This window comes from Coenobita brevimanus, chromosome 60 (assembly GCF_032717465.1).
Source record: "Coenobita brevimanus isolate Jiangsu-jjx chromosome 60, ASM3271746v2, whole genome shotgun sequence".
Classification (NCBI taxonomy): Eukaryota; Metazoa; Arthropoda; class Malacostraca; order Decapoda; family Coenobitidae; genus Coenobita; species Coenobita brevimanus.
Genome location: NC_137013.1, coordinates 29,037,857 through 29,059,219, shown reverse-complemented (window position 1 = coordinate 29,059,219; position 21,363 = coordinate 29,037,857). Strand labels below are relative to the sequence as shown.

General features: G+C 40.8%; 1 protein-coding gene across 1 annotated transcript in view; it reads right to left on the bottom strand.

Moving 5' to 3' along the window:
• Positions 1 to 21,363, bottom strand: part of LOC145403343 (E3 ubiquitin-protein ligase MARCHF6) — a 202,359-nt gene that overhangs the window by 33,536 nt on the left and 147,460 nt on the right. Inside the window, exons 13-16 of the mRNA XM_080275133.1 lie at positions 7,047 to 7,164; positions 6,924 to 7,007; positions 5,987 to 6,144; positions 5,205 to 5,339 (exon numbers count right to left, since the gene is read on the bottom strand). Coding sequence (XP_080131259.1) covers positions 5,205 to 5,339; positions 5,987 to 6,144; positions 6,924 to 7,007; positions 7,047 to 7,164 — 495 coding nt within the window. The remainder of the gene's footprint in view (positions 1 to 5,204; positions 5,340 to 5,986; positions 6,145 to 6,923; positions 7,008 to 7,046; positions 7,165 to 21,363) is intronic.

Below are 21,363 nucleotides of genomic sequence, written 5' to 3'. Positions count from 1 at the left end.
CATTCATCCATCATCCAACCTTATGTTGCCCCAAGAGGAGCATAGGAGTCCGAGGCTAGGCACGGTGGTCCTGACATTTATGATGAGAATGACCAGCCTCACTCATCCCCAAGTGGCATTATGTAAGCAATAAACCCCAAACACCCCTTTAGATGTAAACCTACACAGGCTCAATCCGATTGAGGTGCCTCAATTACCCACTAAACCAACAGGTGCCATAATTTGGTTATGTGATTACCACCCAGCGTAGTAAATGGTTTCTTGATGTACAGGAAATCCTTTGGCTTGTCAATCAGTGTAGAGTCATCCACAAGTAGAAGGAAGAGGAAAGAGTGAAGGAAGGGACAACAGAAGAGGGAGTGTAAAGTCACCCGTTGGCAGAAGAGGAATGAATGAAGGAAGGACACAGAAGAGGAAGGACGGAAAAGAGGAAAGGGCAGACACCCAAAGCAGCACTATATCAAGTGAGTGGATGGTGAGTGCCGCATCTACCACCAAATAATAATAGTAATAATTGTCATCATCATCATCATCATCTAATCCTGTGTTTCCCCATGAGAAGTGTACAAGCCTAGGGCTAGACAAGATGGTCCTGACATTCAAGAAGACAGTGACCAGCCTCACTCATCCCTGAGTGGCATTATGTGAGCCATAAACCTCAACCATCCCTTGGATATTAACTTACACAGGCTCAATCCGGCTGGAGTGCCTAAATTACCGACTAAACCACCAGGTACCATAGTTTGGCTATATGGTTTAAATAATAAATTAATAACAAAGCTGCTAGGTACCATCAAGAATTTTTATGATGGTAGTGAAGCATGTGGAAGGGTAAATGGGCATCTAAGTGAATGGTTCATGATCAGTGGGCGTGCGACAAGGTTGTATGATGATGTGATGTCCCCATGGTTGTTTAATATATATATATGGATGGGGTGATGAGAGAAGTAAAAACACAAGTAATGGAGAAAGGGATGGTGTTGGCAATGAATGGTGATGGATGGAATATCTCAAATTTATTGTATGTTGATGATGCAGTACTACTCTACTACTCACAAATACTGGACAAGAACTTGGTTGACTAATGCAGAGTTTTGCTGATGTCTGTAAGCACTGTGCCTTGAGAGTAAATGTAGAAAGGAGTAAAGTGATGGTTATTGAATACAAAGGTGACTCCCAGTGTGATGTTACAGCAAATGGAGAGACACTGGAACTGAAGAGAGAGTTCAAATACCTGGGTACAATGATAGAAAAAAGAGGAAAATGTACAAAAGAAGTGGAAAGCAAAGCGACAAAAGGAAGGAAAGTAGCTGGTGCAATGAAGGCCTTGATAAGAAACAGAGGCTTGAGTGTTGCCGCTGCACGAGGCTTACATGAAGGAGTTAGTGCCAACTTTAACATATGGATGAGAGACTATGGTGTGGCACCAAAATGAAAAGTCAAGGGTGACAGCAGAGATGGGACTGCTGATGAATGTATGCGGAGTGCAGAGAGTGGATAGGATATGAAATAATGTGATCCGTGAAAGATGTGGAGTGAGAAAGTCTGTGGACACCAGAACTGAAGAGACTGTACTGAGATGGTATGGTCATGTGGAGAGAATGGATAACAATTGAGTGGTGAAAAAGGTATATCTGAGCGAATCTAAGGCAGGGAGAAGGCACGGTAGGCCAGGGAGAAGGTGGAAGGATATGGTGGATGAGTGTGTGAGGAAGAGAGGTTTGGAAGCCGGTGAGGCTAGGGGACTGACAAGAGATCAAGCTGGCTGGATGAATATTGTGAGGAGAAGCACATGATCAGGGATTTGGCACCCCTTTTAAAGTGACAGCGTCCGGATTGACTCTATTGGATACGTTTATGTGAAGCTGCTGAACGTGGTACAGTGGAATTTCAAATTTCGAAGCGCATATGTACCTAAAAATCACCGCAAAATTCAGATCATTGAAATTTAAACTGAACGTCTTATAGAAAAAATTAGTTTGGGTCCGGGGCCTCCGAATCAAACTACCTAAAATCATTATTTTTTGCCCACACCCCCTGTAAACTTTATGAACTAAAATTGTGGTCAAGTTACTGTAGTTCTGCACTGTATTGCCATACTGTCAGCAAGTGTATACTTGGTGTATTTCTGTCCTTTCCTGTATTGCCATTTCTCCTTTGGCTGCGAAGATTTAGAGATGCCAGGCTGCTCTCGTCCATTGCTACTGCTACCCGAAGAACCACTCTTGCTTGCCATCTTGAAACAGGTAAGGTGCGATGAAAATAGTAAGAAAATACATACAACTAAATTGCAGTGAAATGCATGTCCACATATGGAAGGTACAGGCTGAAAGTGCAGCACTTGGCTGTAGAGGGCTGGCTGCTGGCAGGACAGTCACAAGATGGCTGCCGACAACAGAGCATCGCCTTGCACATGGCTTGTTGTTGTTGATGCCTACTCCCATCCAGGAGCTCTTGTCCTTAAACAACATGACTATTTTTTTTCTCAATCTCTATTGTTCATTTCTATGTTGCTCCTTATATTCATAATTACCGTACTTCTCTTCGTTTCAGTATTCTGCCTACTGTACAGTATTTGCTTCCACCTATAATTCATTTTGTTTTAGTATTTCTACCATTGATTCTCTTCCTTCAATTTCTCTTGTTATATCTTTGAGATATTATAGTACTGATTATTTAATAATAAGTATATTTATAGAATGACGGGGAATCGTCCAGGGTGCGAATTGTCCTGACGGGAAATTGTCCATGCTCTGACAGGGAATTTTTGACGGGCGAATTGATTTGACGGTGAATTGTCTCGGAACCATATTATCGTATGCTTCATATACTGTATGAATAAATGATGTTGTCTTTGAGAGAGGTGAAGTCAGTAAATGTACAGCGAGGTTGGATCGTGAGGAATTGGAAAATGTGACTACATTTAAGTACTTGGGTAGTGTGATGAGTAAGGATGGAGGTTTGGAGGGTGAAGTGCTTGAAAGGGTACAGCAGGGAAGAAAGGTTGCTGGTTCTTTGAAAGAAGTGATAAGAAACAGGGAAGTGAGCATGGAAGTGAAAAAGTTACTACATGACAGTACAGTAATCCCTCTAATATCCGAACGCCCAATATCCGAACATCCCCACTAACCGGACATAATCCTCCTGGGATCCAATATTCCCAAAATGGCCAAAAACTGCAAAAAAATCGAAAAAAATCTGACTTTTTTTCCCTCCCATAATTTGAAATTCCCGCCTGGCGCCAAACAGCTGTTACACCATGGTCCCTTCACCCCTTCCTTCCTCCCCCTCCCCCCTCCCCTGTCAGGTTGCCATTTGGTATTTTTCATTACCAAGTGTGGGCCAATTTGGTAATGAAAAATTCGTTTGGTAATGCATTAGAATAATGCATTACCAAATGGATTTTTCACATGTATGAGGATACACAGGATGGAGATGGTGGATTGTTTGCTCTCTCTGATTAATCTGCTACCCTACATAGTGTGAAAATAATCAACATGGTGTTAGTTATAAGGAGAGTGATTACATGTATTTCCACTTGTATATATAATTAGTGAAGAATATATGCTAGCTTTACGAATTTGGTAATGAAAAGTTATATTTGACAATGAAAGTTGAGGAGATTGGTAATGTGGCTGTTGCGATCTGGCAACTCTGTTATCCCACCAACATCAACAGTCACAGCTTAACTCCGATGGAGAGCAGATACTCATAACAGTGCAAGCCACAGGTGCTTGTTTTTTGTGAATAAACAGTGAATAAACTGCAATACCTTGCCACTAGAACACACAGGAATTTACAGTGTTGTGCAGTGTTAAGAAATTAGAATTTAGAGTGCAGAGGATTAACTGTGGACTGCAAACTGGCGGTTCAAACCAGTCCAAGACCAAGGGACTTGTAAGTACCCAGAATGTTTAATATTTTATAAACTCACCTCTAAAACCTCATTTTATGGTTCTTTTGCATTTATTTCAGTCTTTTATGTCCCTTATTGGTGTGATTTGGGTCTTAAAAAGGTGCTATGCATGTCCAGAGGGAGTTGTATAGGTGTTTTTCAGAGTTAGGGTCCGTAAGTACTAGTCCATAAGCTGGGGCCCAATATCCGGACAGGACCACTATCCGGACCTGCCTATGGCCCTATTGATCCGGATATTGGAGGGGTTACTGTATTGTGATACCAACTCTAACGTATGGAAGTGAAGCTTGGACATTGTTGGAAGGACACAAGTCAAGAGTGAGAGCAGTGGAATTGAGTTATTTATGAGGAGTCTGTGAAGTCACATGGGGAGACAGGATGACGAATGAGGATATAAAGGAGTGTTGTGGTGTGGATGTGGATGTGATAGGAAGCGTTATGAGGAATACACTGAGGTGGTTTGGCCATGTGGAGAGGATGGAGGGTGAAAGACTGACGAAGAGAGTGTATGTGAGTGAGGTGGAGGGGGGAAGAGGGAAGGGGAGGCCGAGGATGAGATGGAGGGATGGGGTGGAGAGGTATATGAGAGAGGGGGGTGTGAGTTGGGAGCAGGGCAGTGAAATGGCGGGGGACAGGGCGACTTGGAGGTGATTTGTTTGTGGCCACCCCAAACGGGATTGAGGCGTCTGGCAATAGATCGATAGATTGATAGATTTTCTTTCTCTTCTTGACACATGTCACATATGATATTAGGTTAGGCTCATACTTTTTCTTATTATTTTCCTTCACTTCTAGCATTTTGGTTCACATCAAAAATATTATCTTTGCTTGTTTTGGTTGGAGTCTGGCCCTGAGAGCACATGTCACATACGATATTAGGTTAGGTTCATACTTTTTCTTATAATTTTCCTTCACTTCTAGCATTTTGGTTCGCATCAAAAATATTATCTACTTGTTTTGGTTGGAGTCTGGTCCAGAAAGCATCAAAATATGTGACTTTGCATCGAAAAGTAAGGTAGGCAGACCACTCCATAATGCATCGAAATTTGATTCATCGAATTCTAAACTGTCGAAAATTGAGATTCCACTGTAGGTGTTTTTGGCGTATCGGATAGAGCCAGGATTCCAGGAGCTTGAATGGTGAGTGAATGGAAGTGTGGCCCATTGGATTGGGCATGTTTAAGTTGTCTGGACACTGCCACTCTTCATCCTGCCCTGGGGTGGGAAAGGAGGTCCAGATGATGATGATGATGATGATGGTGGTGATAAAAATAAAACAATTGCTTACCATAACACCCCACTGGTGGAGGCGAAGGATGACCTGAGACCAGCCGAGAACCACCCATGAAGCCAGGAGGGTTATGCCGCGGATACCAAGCAGGCACAGGTACAGCCCACAAGCACCAGTGTAAAGTTCATGCACCTGACGGATGCATAAAATACTAATTGCCACTTCCCTTCCAGGTGTGGGGGTTAGATTACTGTATTCCAGTACATATAACTCCATCACTCCAATCATGTTTTTTTTTTTTTTTTTTTTTTTTTTTTTTTTTTTTAATACCCCTGAAGTTATATTTAACTTATCAATGCCTTTCCTTGCTGAAGGGGTTACTGAAAGCTAAGAGTATCCCTAACATCCCTAACCACTCCAGTTAAAAAAGATCTTTCAGAGATGAAAAATACTGTATGGAGATGGCATGGAAAACAAAAAACTTATGTTAAAGGGGTTAAAGAGAGAGAACCAGTCTCTTCCATTCCTATATTACATGACTAATACACCACCTGTCACCTCTCAGGATCAAGCTTACACACACATGGTTGGGTATCATTCTGACAATGGCACTCAACTACATGACCATTAACCTGGATGAAATGGTACAAAAGCAGTGTCTCTTAATAAGATAATTACAGAAATATATCATCTGAAACAAGAAGGAAAACTGAAATCCACCAAAATAATGCACTCATAAGCACTATGGGCTAAACATTTTCAAATGAGGCTAAATACTGCATATCATTGAAATAAAAAAAACTTTTGAGTAGTTTCATCAATGTGGCACAATGTCATACCTTAGTGTCCCCAAGAGCAAGGTACATGCACTGGCGGCCAACTAGAACAGGTAAGGTGAGGCACAGGATGGATGCAGCCGTAAGACTGAGGCACATCATCACCACCAGACCAAGGATACGCACTCCAAACCACCTTGGACGCACATAAGCCTGGAACCCTGTGCACAGATAACAGCACTTAATACAGTAAGTCCTCACTATAATTAACCCATTTTAATTTTCTTTTCTTGCTATAAACCCCTTCATTCCAATGACATCATTTTTTTAATTCTTGCTACCACCAGAAAAAATAATTCAATTTAGAGTTTTTCAAATGAAAAGATTAGATAGAGCCTTCTTTGACCGACCCCTTTCCAATTAGTGGACCTTCTTAAACTTAATCATCTTTGGAAAAAAAAAAAAAAAAAGACATGAGACTGAAAGGATTCAATCAGCAGCAAATTACTAAAAATTCGCTTTAGAGTTTTTCAAATGAAGAGATTAGATAGAGCCTTCTTTGATCGACCCCTTTCCAATTAGTGGACCTTCTTAAACTTAATCATCTTTGGAAAAAAAAAGAAAAAAAGACATGAGACTGAAAGGATTCAATCAGCAGCAAATTACTAAAAATTCGCTCCCTATAAAACTGATGTCAGTTTCTCCCACTTTACACTACCAGCTGTATGGATAGTAGCTGTGATATTTTGGAACAAAGCCCTGACATACAAGGAGGACTATCTGAGAATTCAAATGCAGTAGAAAATAAACTTGAAGAAGAAGAGGTAAAAAAAAAAAAAAGTATTACAAGAAGAGCAGAAGGTTCATAATGGTTCAGCTAAGATTATAAAGCAATCCCTGTATTGTGTAAAACTAAATCTATAACATACGCATTACAAAACTTCATCTCGTACATGTACTGCTTTATGCAAAGGTTATAGGTATTGAACTCTGGCCATACCTGTCGGTCCATCCCGCTGTAGTAATGCCTGATGTGCTGCTCCAAGTCCTCCTGCTAGTGCATCCCCTGGGCCGCCCCCCGCCCCTGGCCCTGCCCCACCCCCACCACCACCCCCACCTCCACCCCCACCCACCACAGGATTCCCTAGCCCCTCTCCTGGCCCATCCTCTGCCTCCACTGGCCCTCCTGCTCCACCACCCTCTCCTCCACCAGTGTCTCCACCAATCACTACACCTCCACCCTGTAATAAATAATCACCATCATTACCATCATAAACTTCTGACATGCACATAAAAGTTACATCACTATCATGATCATTATCCAGGTCAGACAAACATATAAAAGCTACATTATCATCATCACCATCAAGTTCTGACACATACATAAAAGTTACATTTATCATCATCATCATTATCATCAAGTTCTGACATACACATAAGAGTTACATTATCATCATCATCATCATCATACAGTTCTAGCATACACATGAAACTTACACCAACACCACACTAATCACTACATCTACATCCTATGCAATAAATTATTACCATCATCACAACCAAAAAATTCTGATATATATATATAAAAAGACACATTTTCAACTCATTCAGCTACATCTAGGCAAGCTTTAAAGACATTTTGAACTGGAAAGTCTAGATATAGCTTTCATTTATCCCCTTCAATACGATATGTCTCATATGTTGAATACAGAAAGCTTATCGATTTTTTTCTTTCTTTTTCTTTTTTTTTTTTTTAAGAAGCTACCAAAGGCCAGGAGCCCAGAAATTCTTCCCACCAAGAAAAAACAAAAACAAGATAACAGAGAGCCAAATTCAAGATCCGTTCAATTCGAGATGCCTGGACACATCGCTTTTGAAAGACTGGAGATCATAGGCAGCAGGAAATACAGACAGAGGGATACAGTTCCAGAACTGAGCCGTTGCATACATGAAGGACTGGAAGTAACGGTTAACTCACCCTTGCATTAACCCCTTAACCGCGGGGCATCACTTTCGTGACGCTTGGGAGCAAGGGATCATACCGCGGGGTGTCACTTTTGTGATTCCGTGTTATTTTGAATTCGCCCGGGCTTTCAAGTGGTGGCTTGTATCATCTATCAGTACTGCCAATGTCCAACACTAGTCAGCACTCCTAATCTCATCTGTACTCCCATCCATTGTTGACAATTTAGCCATTTCTCCCTGTTCTTGACTCCCCTCCCTACCTCCCCTCCATTACCCTCTCCTCTCGCCTGCCCGGCCGTGCTATGCTAAGTAAATCTTCCCTGGAATTTTCTACTGATTTCATCCATTGAAATAAGCCATATGCCCTATTCTTATATCAAATAATATATACAAGAAAGAAATAAGGTAAGTGATAGTGCCATACACCTGGAATTGGCTACTTATCACCTGACAACACCTCACGTGCACTCGTTTGCTAATTTTCGCTGTTTATTTCCCCTTGAAATATGCCCTATAATCTATTCTCGTAATAAAAATATTTATAAGAAAGGAAGGGAGAAGCCTAAGTGATATTTACATTCACCTGGAACAACCTAATTTATTATGTATTGTCTAGATTTCCTGCCAATCATTTCATAGCGTATTTATTAGCAGCTGTCACCCCGCTGACATTGGCAGCATTGCACTCCCCCTAGGAAGGCCACCACATTGTATTGTGTACTGTCGTCTTTCAAGGTGAAAGCACGTCGGATTCGCGCCTGTCCAATTCCGCCACTTTTTAGCCCCATGCAAAGGGCCCTGTGACCTCTACCCCCTACTAAACCTCATGTGGAAAGAGGTAAAGGGCTAAGTGACTGCTGTGGAACGTGAACTGGCTAATTTGTCAATGAAAATGATAGACAGTGACTACGATCTATCTGGTGAGTAAAACAGTGCAAGTGGAAATGTAAAAAATGAGTAAACAGCAAGTGAAAGCAATGACTGTAAATATATGTGAACAGTGGAAAATAGTTTTATAAGTTACTGCAAGTGACTGCATAACAGTGTAAATAAAACAGAAATGTAAATAATGTAAATAAAATAAAGAATGTAAATAGAAATGTAAATGAGTAGTAATACTGTATACGAATGAGTATATATATATATACTAAGAGTAATGAAAGTGAGAGTTTCACTCTAGCATGTATGAATACTATGAGTTATGATACTGAAAATGAAAGTGACAGATTCACTCTCAACGCTAGTATACAGGATGAGAAAGTGAATGCTACGTATTTTACTGAAAGAGAAATTAAATACTTACAGTGACAATAAACTACTATTACTGAAGGAAACTTATCAATAAAGACTGTCGATATATATAAGTGTTATATAGTAATAGAAATATAAAGTGTAGGTGTTTTTATAAATAATAAATGACAGAACACCAGCGGCGAATGATTGCAAGTGGGAAGGTCATACGCGCTCGTAATTTTCATTGCTTTCACAGTGCTTTTTTTTTTTCTAATATGGATTCCAAACTATTTGAGAATCATAGAATAGTGTTTCTAGTGATAATATCAGGCTGTGGTAATCATATTATGGGTTGTCGGGAAATGTAAGGTGGAAACTTTGTTACCCAACTTCAGAGGTCTTCACAAGTCCTACGGTACTCGATGAAGGCTCAACAAACATCCCAGGAGAAAGATGAAGGTATGTGCCATATGCATATGTAATTATAATACTCTAGGACTAATAACTGATTTTTGGCAAATATTTTTAGAGAGTCTGTCGGAGCACGAATCTGCCCGCGAGACACGCAAGTCAGGCAAAAACAACCCCGCGGTTTAGGGGTTAAAGCGTTGGACAAGAAAGGGATGAGAGATTCTTGCCAGACGGGTGCTATGTGTCCGGTGTAGTGGTGGATGGATGCAAGCAGGCAGTTCAGAGGAGCTATGACTAATGAAGAAGTGAAAGAAAATAGATAAAGATGCAACAGTGTGACAAAGTGACAGAAATTGAAAGAAGCCAGTAAGAGAAGGGCAATGAATGAGACGAAAAGCATTTGACTCCACCTCGTTGAGAACAGCTGTATGTGGGGAGCTTCCCCACATGTGAGTTGCACCCTACTGTACATAGGGGGCAAAAAAAATCCGTATATAAAGTCAACAACTATGCAGGGGTAAAGAAGGCACGGAGTTGGCTTAGCACACATAATCTCTTGGAAGCAGATTTTACAAGAGTGGCAATATGATCTTTTCCAGATAAATTCCAAGAGAATAAAACCCCAAGTACGGTAAATGTTCTGTAATTCAAATGGTAGGGGAATTCTTCCCACCAAGAAAAAACAAAAACAAGATAACAGAGAGCCAAATTCAAGATCCGTTAAATTTGAGATGCCTGGACACATCACATTTGAAAGACTGGAGATCATAGGCAGCAGGAAATACAGACAGAAGGATACAGTTCCAGAACTGACCCGTTGCATTCATGAAGAACTGGGAGTAACGGTCAACTCACCCTTGCATTAAAGAGTTGGACAAGAAAGGGATGAGAGAGTCTTGCTAGACGGGTGCTATGTGTCCGGTGTAGTGGTGGATGGATGCAAGCAGGCAGTTCAGAGGAGCTATGACCATTGAAGCAGTGATAGAAAATAGATAAAGATGCAACAGTGTGACAAAGTGACAGAGATTGAAAGGAGCCAGTAAGAGGAGGGCAATGAATAAGACGAAAAGCATTTGACTCCACCTCCATGAGAAGAGCTGTATGTGGGGAGCCTCCCCACACGTGAGTTGTACCCTACATAGTGGCAAATAAAATCTGTGTATAAAGTTAACAACTATGCAGGGGTAAAGAAGGCACAGAGTTGGCTTAGCACACATAATCTCTTGGAAGCAGATTTTACAACAGTGGTAATATGATCTTTTCCAGATAAATCCCAAGAGAATAAAACCCCAAGTACAGTAAACGTCCCATTATCCAAATTGTAGGGGACTGAGGGGTCTTTTGGACTATTGTTTTTTTTTAACTATTGGGAGGGACTTTTGGAAACATAAGAAATACGTAGGTGGGGGCACTCACCATCCACTCACTGTGCCGCTCTTGGGTGTCTGCCCTTTCCTTTCCTCCATCCTTCTTTCCTTCCATCCTTTTCTGTCTTTCTTTTCTTCATTCTTTCCTTGTCCTTCTGCCTACGGGTGACTTTACACTCCCACTTCTGTATTTTTTTTTCCTTCATTCTTTCCTCTTCCTTCTGCCTGTGGGTGACTCAATACTGAGTGACAAGCCAAACGGTTTCCTATACACCAGGAAACCATTTACTATGCTGGGTGGTAACCATATAACCAAATTTTGGTGCCTGGTGGTTTAGTGGGTAATTACGGCACTCCAGTCAGATTGAGCCAGTGAAGATTTACATCCAAGGGGTGGATGGGGTTTACTGCTCACGTAATGCCACTCACGGATGAGTAGGGCTGATCACTCTTGCCTAGTCCCGGGCTCCTACGCTCCTCATGGAGCGTAGGAGTCCTCATGGAGGAACGTAGGATTGGATGACGAATGAATGAATGAATATGTACACTCTATCTATCTATCTGTTGCCAGACGCCTTAATCCCTTATACGGGGTGGCCACAAACAAATCGCCTCACGTCACCCTGTCCCACGCCATTTCACTGCCCTGCTCCCAATTCACACACCCCTCTCTCATATACATCTTCACTCCATCCCTCCATCTCATCCTTGGCCTCCCCCTCCCTCTCTCCCCCTCCACCTCACTCACATACTCTCTCCTTGTCAGTCTCTCACTCTCCATCCTCTCCACATGGCCAAACAACCTCAATGTGTTTCTCCTAACACTTCCTATCACATCCACATCCATACCACAATGCTCCTGCATATCCCCATTTGCCACTCTGTCTCTCCATGTGACTCCACAGGCTCCTCTCAAATAGCTCATTTCCACTGCTCTCACTCTTCACTTGCGTCACTCCAACAACATCCAAGCTTCACTTCAATACGTCAGAGATGGTATCACAATAATGTCATGTAATAACTTTTTCACTTCCATGCTCACTTCCTTGTTTCTTATCACTGCCTTCAAGGAACCAGCAACCTTTCTTTCTTGCTGTACCCTTTCAAGCACTTCACCCTCCAAACTTCCATCCTTACTCATCACACTACCCAAGTACTTAAACGTACGCACATTTTCCATTTCCTCATCAAACCTCACTGTACATTCACTGACTTCACCTCTCTCAAAGACCATCACTTTACTCTTCCCTACATTCACCTTTAAATTCCATTTCTTACACACTCTCCCAAACTCATCCACTAAGCATTGCAGCTCCCCTTCGTCTTCACTTAACAACACAGTATTATCTGCAAACAACAGTACAGGGAGTTTTCAAACACTGCCCTCTCTCATTAGGGCCACTCCAACACCCACTGCCCTACCTTGTATCTCTTTTATAACCCCATCCATGTACAGATTGAACAACCATGGAGACATGACACATCCCTGTTTCAACCCAACCTTCAAATAGAAAAACTCACTCAGTTCACTATCCACACGCACTGCAGCCTTAGCACCCTCATACATACTCTTCACAGCATTCAACAACTTCCCATTTACTACATATATTTTCAATACTTTCCACAATCCTTGTCTATCCACCCTGTCATATGCTTTCTCCAAATCCATGAAGGCCGCATACAACTTCTTCCCCTTCTCTAGAAACTTTTCCACTAAAGATCTAAGAATGAATATCTGATCTACACACCCTCTTCCCTTCCTAAAGCCTCCCTGTTCTTCTCCAACTAATTCCTCTGTTTTTTCCCTAACTCTGTCAATAAGTCTCCTACCGTACCATAAAACACCCTAACTTCGGATATTTTTTTTATGTTTTAATGAATAACTCTGTGTAAAATGGTGCAATTTTATCCCTATTGGTGTCATGTGGTAGCCAGGGACAGTACCTCCATATAATAAATAAAATTAGCCACTGTAGCACCAGTCGAACAGGGCAGTACTCCCGAGGTTGATGGCAAGCTGGTGACAGGGAGAGCTGGAGCTCCCGTTTCACCAGCCCCCAGGACTTGATCCTGACCATTTCCCTTTTCTGAACATTTTCAGTGCATTCATTTACACAGAGAGTAGGCCAGCATGCTCTCATGATACCTCTACCTTCAACTGTCTACACCACACTACATGCGCATAACATATCACACCTTCTATTCACATCTTTAGTAATGGCCGCTGCAATCTCACAATCAAATGAGGTGGTATCTCGGATTGCCACCACCATCAGGGTAGGGCTGGAGGCACAGGGTCCTCCCGGTCGCTATCAAGCGACTGTGCCAACAGCAACTGTTGCTATTTCCGGGAATGCTCGTCGGCGAAGAGGTGACGGTGCGGCCTTATTCTTTACCAACATCCGCGGCCTTACCACAAATTTAAACTCAGTTCATTTTTTCCTTCAGTCCATATCCCCTTTGGCCCTTTTCCTCACAGAACCACAAATCTCACCCTCTACCGATATATCTCCATTTTGTTTTCCCGGTTACCATCTCCTTACAAACTTTCGAAACAAGGGCGGCACCTGTTGTTATATCAAATCCCAATATGCAGTTGATACTATTTTAAACTTCACTTCATCCAGTTTTGATTACTCATTATATAAATTAAATTGCCAAAACATTACCAAATATATCTGTGTAGTTTATCGTTTCCCCAATGCTTCTTCGGAACCCAGTGTATTTGATTCCATATCCACTCAGTTGAGTAACCTTGACCTTGCCCTTGGCAATGAAATTACCATTTTGGGTGATTTTAACATACACAATGTTGAATGGTTATTGCATTTTGCCCAGACTGACGACGCTGGTCTAGAATGCGAGCTGTTTGCGGAATCGTTTAATCTCACCCAGTTGGTAAAGCAACCAACCAGAATACCTAATAATCCTGACCATAATGCCCATCTCTTGGATTTATTCTTGACAAATAATCCAGATCAATACAGAATAGAGGTACTGTCACCACTTGGATCCTCTGACCACAATCTCATCAAAGCCTCATTAGTTAACCCTCCTACACCTCCCCATTCCGAACCTGTCAGGGCGACCCGATGGCACTTTGACAGGGCAGACTGGGATGGATTTAGAAATTATCTTGCTGATGTTCCATGGCAGTCTTTCTTCTCTAGTGATCCCAATTCTACCCAGTCCCACATTTGTGACTTAATACTAGCTGGTATGGATTTAATCATACCAAGTCAACAATTCACTAAAAGATCAAACTCTCCAAAATGGTTTGATGGCAATTGTGCCAGAGCAACAGCCCAAATGTCATTAGCATATAACTCTTACTTAAAATAAAAAACACCTGAATCACTCTCCCAATTTAAAATTGCTAGAAATCATGCAAAAGCTGTATTAAATCTATCTAAATCAAACTTTCTTCAAAAGCAAGCATCAAAACTACTTAACAACCCTAATGACAATAGAATATTCTGGTCAACTCTTAATTCTTTCAATAATAACTTTAACAAGTCATCTTCCATTCCCCCACTAAAATCTTCAGATGGCAATATTACAAATGACCCACGTGGGAAAGCAGATATCTTTGCTAGTACCTTTGCAAGAAACTCTACCATAGATGATACCAGTCAGAATGTCTCAGTACTTGGAACTTGATTCTCACGAAATTGCTCCACTTAAAATACAGACAAGATTTGTAAAATCCATCCTAGACAATTTACCTACCAACAAAGCTCCAGGTCCAGATGGAATTCTGCCAATTGTTTTGAAAAAGTGTTCCCCTGAACTTGCCTCTGTCTTAGCTAAATTATTCAGACTATGCATACGTACTTCTTTATTCCCAAATTCATGGAAAGAAGCCAATATCCACCCAGTTCCGAAGAAAGGAAGTTTGTCTGACCCCTCCAATTACAGACCAACAGCTATCACATCTTCTCTTGGTAAGGTATTTGAAACTTTAATTAATAAGCATATTGTTAAACATCTTGAATCCAACAACTTAATTAATGATAGACAATACGGTTTTCGCCACGAAAGATCCACCATTGACATACTCAATCTCTTAACTCATACCATCCATCAATCAACTGACTTTTTGGAGAAACTCATGCAGTAGCTCTTGATATCTCTAAAGCTTTCGACAGAGTATAGCACTGTTCCCTGCTGTCCAAACTCCCTTGCTATGGACTAACGTCTTTTGTTCCTTTGATTTCTTCTTATCTTAGTGACAGGAAAATAAGAGTAAAAGTAGATGATGTATATTCGAATTTCCACTCAATTAACGCCGGCGTGTGGCAGGGATCAGTTCTGGCGCCAACCCTATTTCTGGTTCATATTAATGATCTCTTATCTGTCACTCACAATCCCATTCACTCATATGCAGATGACTCAACACTACATAGTTCATTCACACTCAGACATCCATTTACAAAGTCTAATATCTCTACCTCTCAACTCAATACAGCCATCTCCATAAATCAAGATCTATCTACAATCAGTGAATGGGGACAAAACAACCTTGTCTCTTTTAATGCTAGTAAAACTAAATATATACAGTTTACTAATAGACAGATATTGCCAGATTCGTACATTACCTTCAGTGCTACTAATATTCCCATCTCCAAAAGTATTGAAATTCTTGGTGTCTCACTTAACAGTGCCCTCAGCTGGACCTCTCATGTCAGATCACTTGCTAAAACCGCCTCAAAGAAACTTGGATTATTGTACAGAGTCCGTAACTTCTTCGCCGATGAGCAGTTAGCTATAATTTAAAAGAGTCATGTGCGCTCTCAGCTTGAATACTGCTCACCCTTGTGGAATGGTTGTGGAGAGGTTGCATTAAGACAACTAGACAAAATTCAGAATAAAGCTGTTAGAATCATTAACAACCCTGCCATTACATATAAACTACCTCCCCTGCAAGTAAGAAAGAATGTTGCCTCCCTTGCATTATTTTACAGATATTTTTTTGGCAAATGCTCACACGAAGTTGCGTCCATGGTGCCACCTCTCCATGCCTTCCCTCGTGCTACACGGGCATCTGGTAGCGCTCATGACTGGAATGTCACTCAACCATATTGCAGAACTTCTGCCTATCAGAATTCTTTCATTCCCCGAACTGCATCTCTCTGGAACTCGCTTCCCCAGAGTTGTTTTCCTCCAAATTTCAACCTACAACTGTTCAAGTCTAACTGTTACAGATATTTTATGAACAGAGGACACCAGTAATCTGGTGTATGGATTATTTTTTTTCTCCATTTGTTTTTCCTTCCTCCGTTCTGGAAAAAAAAAAAAAAAAAAAAAAAAAAAAAAAAAAAAAGTGTGTACTTTTTTCATTTTCAAGTGTTCGAAGTTAGCAACAAATTTCCTAACTTCGGAGAGCTCTTCCAAACTTTGGACATCTATGTATTTGCCCTTTAAACATGAGAATGGTTAATAGCACCCATCTCTGGACACATTGTCCAAACATCGAACACTTTAGAAGTTTTTTAAAAATGTAAAAAAAAAATATAGGGCACTGGTTATTCATACAAAAAAAGAAATATCCAAAAAAATATATTTTTTGACCTCATAAATTGAGATCACATTAAGATGCATCATATCACATTGTAATGAGTTATTCTGGCCATAAATATAACTAAGAACTATGCAGAAACTTTTTCAGACGAAAAAATTATATAAAAATGCATTGCATATACCCCAAACTGTAAGAGGAACTGGCCTCTTATTCCTAAACAAAACTTCGCTTAATTACCAAGTACCTACCTCACTGACTCAACAAATGCATACTGACATAAGTTAATATTAAACACTTCTTCCTCGTTCTAATGACACCCACATTCCTACTAACACGCACACACAGCCATGTTATGAAGGCACCATGGAATGTATTAACAAGCTACACACTTTGGTCTTATACACACACACACATACATAGACAAACACAAACACACACACACAAACACACACACACACACACACACTTTCCTAATAGGCCTGTGCTTGTAAAACACACACACACACACACACACACACACACACACACACACACTTTCCTAATAGGCCTGTGCTTGTAAAACACACACACACATACACACACAGGAAGAATGTAATACTTTTTTTTGGAGAGTATTGGATATGAAAGTAAGGAAATGGTATTTAAGGAAATAGAAGTGAAGGAAACTAAGGGGGATGGTTGTGAAAGATCAGAAGTTGAGGAAGTGGTACGGACAGAGAGTAGGAGAGAAGAGGGTATTAATAATGTCAAAAATAATTTGAAGGTGATATATACTAATGTTGATGGTTTCACATCGACAAGGATCGAAATTAATAATTTTTTGAGACAACACGAACCTGATGTCATGTGCTTTGTAGACACCAAATTAAGAGAAGATATTGATGTTCATTTGGGAGATGGTAAATACAAACTGTGGAGAAAAGACAGAAAAGAAAAAAAGGGAAGAGGAGTGATGATAGCAGTGAAGAACAACATAAATGTAGATACTGTGGAAATGGGAGAAGGTAGGGCTGAAGTGATATATATGAAATTAGAAACTGGAGAGAATGTTAAGAGAGACATGGCGGTAGTGTACGTTCCCCCAAAGACGAGAGCATGGAAAGATGACGAATACCATGAGATGTTGTCAGATATGGCTAGCTACTTGCAAAAAATAATTGAGAAAAGCAATAATATAATTTTGGTGGGTGACTTTAATTGTAAAGAGGTGAACTGGGAGGAATGGTACTCGGGAGGCGGCGAGGATTAGTGGGGCACTATGTTATTAAATATAATAATGAATAATGTGATGACGCAATGGGTCAAAGAAGAGACACGGTTTCGAGGTGGGGACACACCAGCAAGGTTAGATTTACTGTTCACCAAAGAACCCGATGTAATAGAATCATTGGAATATCTCTGTCCTTTGGGAAAAAGTGATCATGTGGTCATTGAGTTCTAGATGATAATAGGAAACGTCGAGCCAAGAGACGAGCTTCATAGACAGGGAAGATACAACTTTGGGAAAGCAAATTTTACAGGATTGAGAAACTTTTTTGAAAATGCGGATTGGAGAAAATTCAGAGAAACAAGAGAGATACAGAGGAAGTGGGATATCTTTCTAGACCTCTATAATTTGGGAGTGGAAAAATTTGTACCAAGAGTAAGAGGGAAAGAAAATAGGAAAAAGGAGTGGTTTAATAGAAGGTGTATGATAGCAAAAAAAGAGAGAGATAAGGCGTGGAACAATTGGAAAAAGAGAGGTAACGACAGAACAAAGGAAGAATATAAAAGAACAAGAAATGAATACACAAGAATACGTAGAGAAGAAGAAAGGAATTTTGAGAAAGGTATAATTGACAAATGCAAGGATGAACCCAAACTGTTTTAGAGATTTGTTAATGGCAAACTGAAACAAAAGGAAGGAATCACCAAGCTGAAAGTAGAAGGAGAGGTCTTTAAGGATGCGGCAATGCAAGCAGAAATAATGAACAAACGTTTCCAGTCAGTTTTCACTAAAGAAAAGGAGCTTGTGGAAGGGGAGGGAGTGATTAGAAATGTTCCGGTGATGAAAGATATAAAAGTGGAGGTACAGGAAGTGTATAAATTACTGGAAACTCAAGATGTAAGGAAAGCCCCAGGACCTGATGGAATTTCTAATTGGGTACTGAAAATATGCAGAGAACAACTGGCGGATAAAATTCACAGCTTAATTGTATGCTCACTGGAAGAGGGGAAAGTGCCAAAAGAATGGAAGAGGGCAAATGTGGTACCAATTTACAAGGGAGAAAACAGGGAAGAACCCCTGAATTATAGACCAGTGTCTCTAACCAGCATGGTGGCAAAATTGTGTGAGAGAATCCTGAAAGACAGATGGATAAAATATCTGGAAGAGATGAATATTTTGGCTGAATGTCAGTTTGGATTCAGAAGTGGAAGGTCATGTGTTTCTAACTTGTTGAGCTTTTACTCAAGAGCGATTGATGTGGTACAGGAGAGAGATGGTTGGGTGGATTGTGTGTACTTAGACTTAGAGAAGGCCTTTGACAAGGTACCTCATAAGAGACTAATGTGGAAACTAGAATATATAGGAGGACTAAAGGGGAAACTTCTGGAATGGATGAGAGACTTTTTGAGAGACAGACAAATGAGGACAGTAATAAATGAAAAGATGTCTGGATGGAGGGAAGTAACAAGTGGAGTCCCTCAAGGCTCAGTGTTGGCGCCAGTAATGTTCCTGATTTACGTAAATGGTATGGTAGATGGAGTGAACAGTTATGCAAGTCTGTTTGCTGATGATGTAAAGATCTTGAGGAAGATAGAGGTTGAGGAGAATTGTAAAATACTGCAGGAGGATTTGGATAGGATATACAATTGGAGCCGGACGTGGGAAATGAAACTTAATGTAAAGAAATGTAAAATATTGGAAATGGGTAAAAGTACCAGGAGATCATCACTGAATTATTTTTTGGGTAATGAATTAATCACAAAAAGGAGAGAAGAGAAAGATTTGGAAGTGCTGGTCCAAGATAGTTTGTCACCAGAAAAGCACATTAACAAGATAGTTGGAGAGACTTATAACCTCTTGACTAACATAAGAGTAGCATTTATAATAAGATTGAGAGAATACAAAGAACAGCAACCAAGATGGTCCCCAGTCTGACAGACCTGTCATACAGAGAGAGGCTGGAAAAACTGGATTTGCCTTCGTTAGAGGAAAGGAGAAAGAGGGGAGACATGATTGCGGTGTTCAGGACCATGGTGGGAGTAGATAAAATTGACAAAGAAGATCTGTTTGTATGGGATAAGAGAGCAACAAGAGGACATGGAATGAAATGAAAAAGTCAAGCTAATTGAAGGATATCAAGAAATATAGCTTTCCTTACAGAAGTATAGACTTATGGAATAGCCTGGACAAAGAGATCGTCCAGTCTAAAAACTTAAACGAGTTTAAAATTAAATTCGACTTATTGAGAAACAGCGACGGAAACCCACGAGCATAATACATTCCGTGTATATCACAATTAGGTATATTAGGTAAATACTTAAATATTTGGAACGACTTAGACAAAGAGGTGATGCATGAGAAAAACATTCGTGTGTGTAAAGGTAGACTTGATAAATGTGGATATGGAGACAGGACAACACGAGCATTGCTCAATTCCTGTGTACTACAAATAGGTAAATACAGATAGGTAAATACACACACACACACACACACACACACACACACTTTCCTAATAGGCCTGTGCTTGTAAAACACACACACAGATACAAACAGACACACAAAGACACACACACACACACACACACACACACACACACACACACACACACACACACACACAAACATCTATAGTCTGTATTTTTCCAGTAATGTGTCTGTCCGAATTTAGGAATTTATTCTGTAAAATAAAGAAATATTCATTAAAACAGTCAGAGCAATATTCTATCTATCTATCTATTGCCAGATGCCTCAATCCCGTTTGGGGTGGCCACAAACAAATCGCCTCCACGTCGTCCTGTCCCTCGCCATTTCACTGCCCTGCTCCCAACTCACACCCCCCTCTCTCATATACCTCTCCACCCCATCCCTCCATCTCATCCTCGGCCTCCCCGAGCTCTTCCTCCCTTCATCTCACTCACATACACTCTCTTCATCAGTCTTTCACCCCCCATCCTCTCCACATGACCAAACCACCTCAGTGTCTTCCTCATAACACTTCCTATCACATCCACATCCACATCCACACAACACTCCTTTATATCCTCATTCGTCAGCCTGTCTCTCCATGTGACTCCACAGGTTCCTCTTACATAACTCATTTCCACTGCTCTCACTCTTGACTTGTGTCCTTCCAACAACGTCCAAGCTTCACTTCCATATATTAGAGTTGGTATCACAATACTGTCATGGAGTAACTTTTTCACTTCCATGCTCACTTCCATGTTTCTTAACATTGCTTTCAAAGAACCAGCAACCTTTCTTCCCTGCTGTACCCTTTCAAGCACTTCACCCTCCAAACCTCCATCCTTACTCATCACACTACCCAAGTACTTAAACGTACTCACATTTTCCAATTCCTCACCATCCAACCTCGCTGTACATTCACTGACTTCACCTCTCTCAAAGACCATCACTTTACTCTTCCCTACATTCACCTTTAAATTCCGTTTCTTACACACTCTCCCAAACTCATCCACCAAGCCTTGCAGCTCCCCTTCGTCTTCACTAAACAACACAGTATCATCTGCAAACAACAGTACAGGGAGTTTCCAAACACTATCCTCTCTCACCAGGGCCACTCCAACATCCACTACCCTACCTTGTACCTCTTTTATTACCCCATCCATGAACAGACTGAACAACCATGGAGACATGACACATGCCTGTTTCAACCCAACTTTCAAAGAGAAAAATTCACTTAGTTCACCATCCACACACACTGCAGCCTTAGCACCAT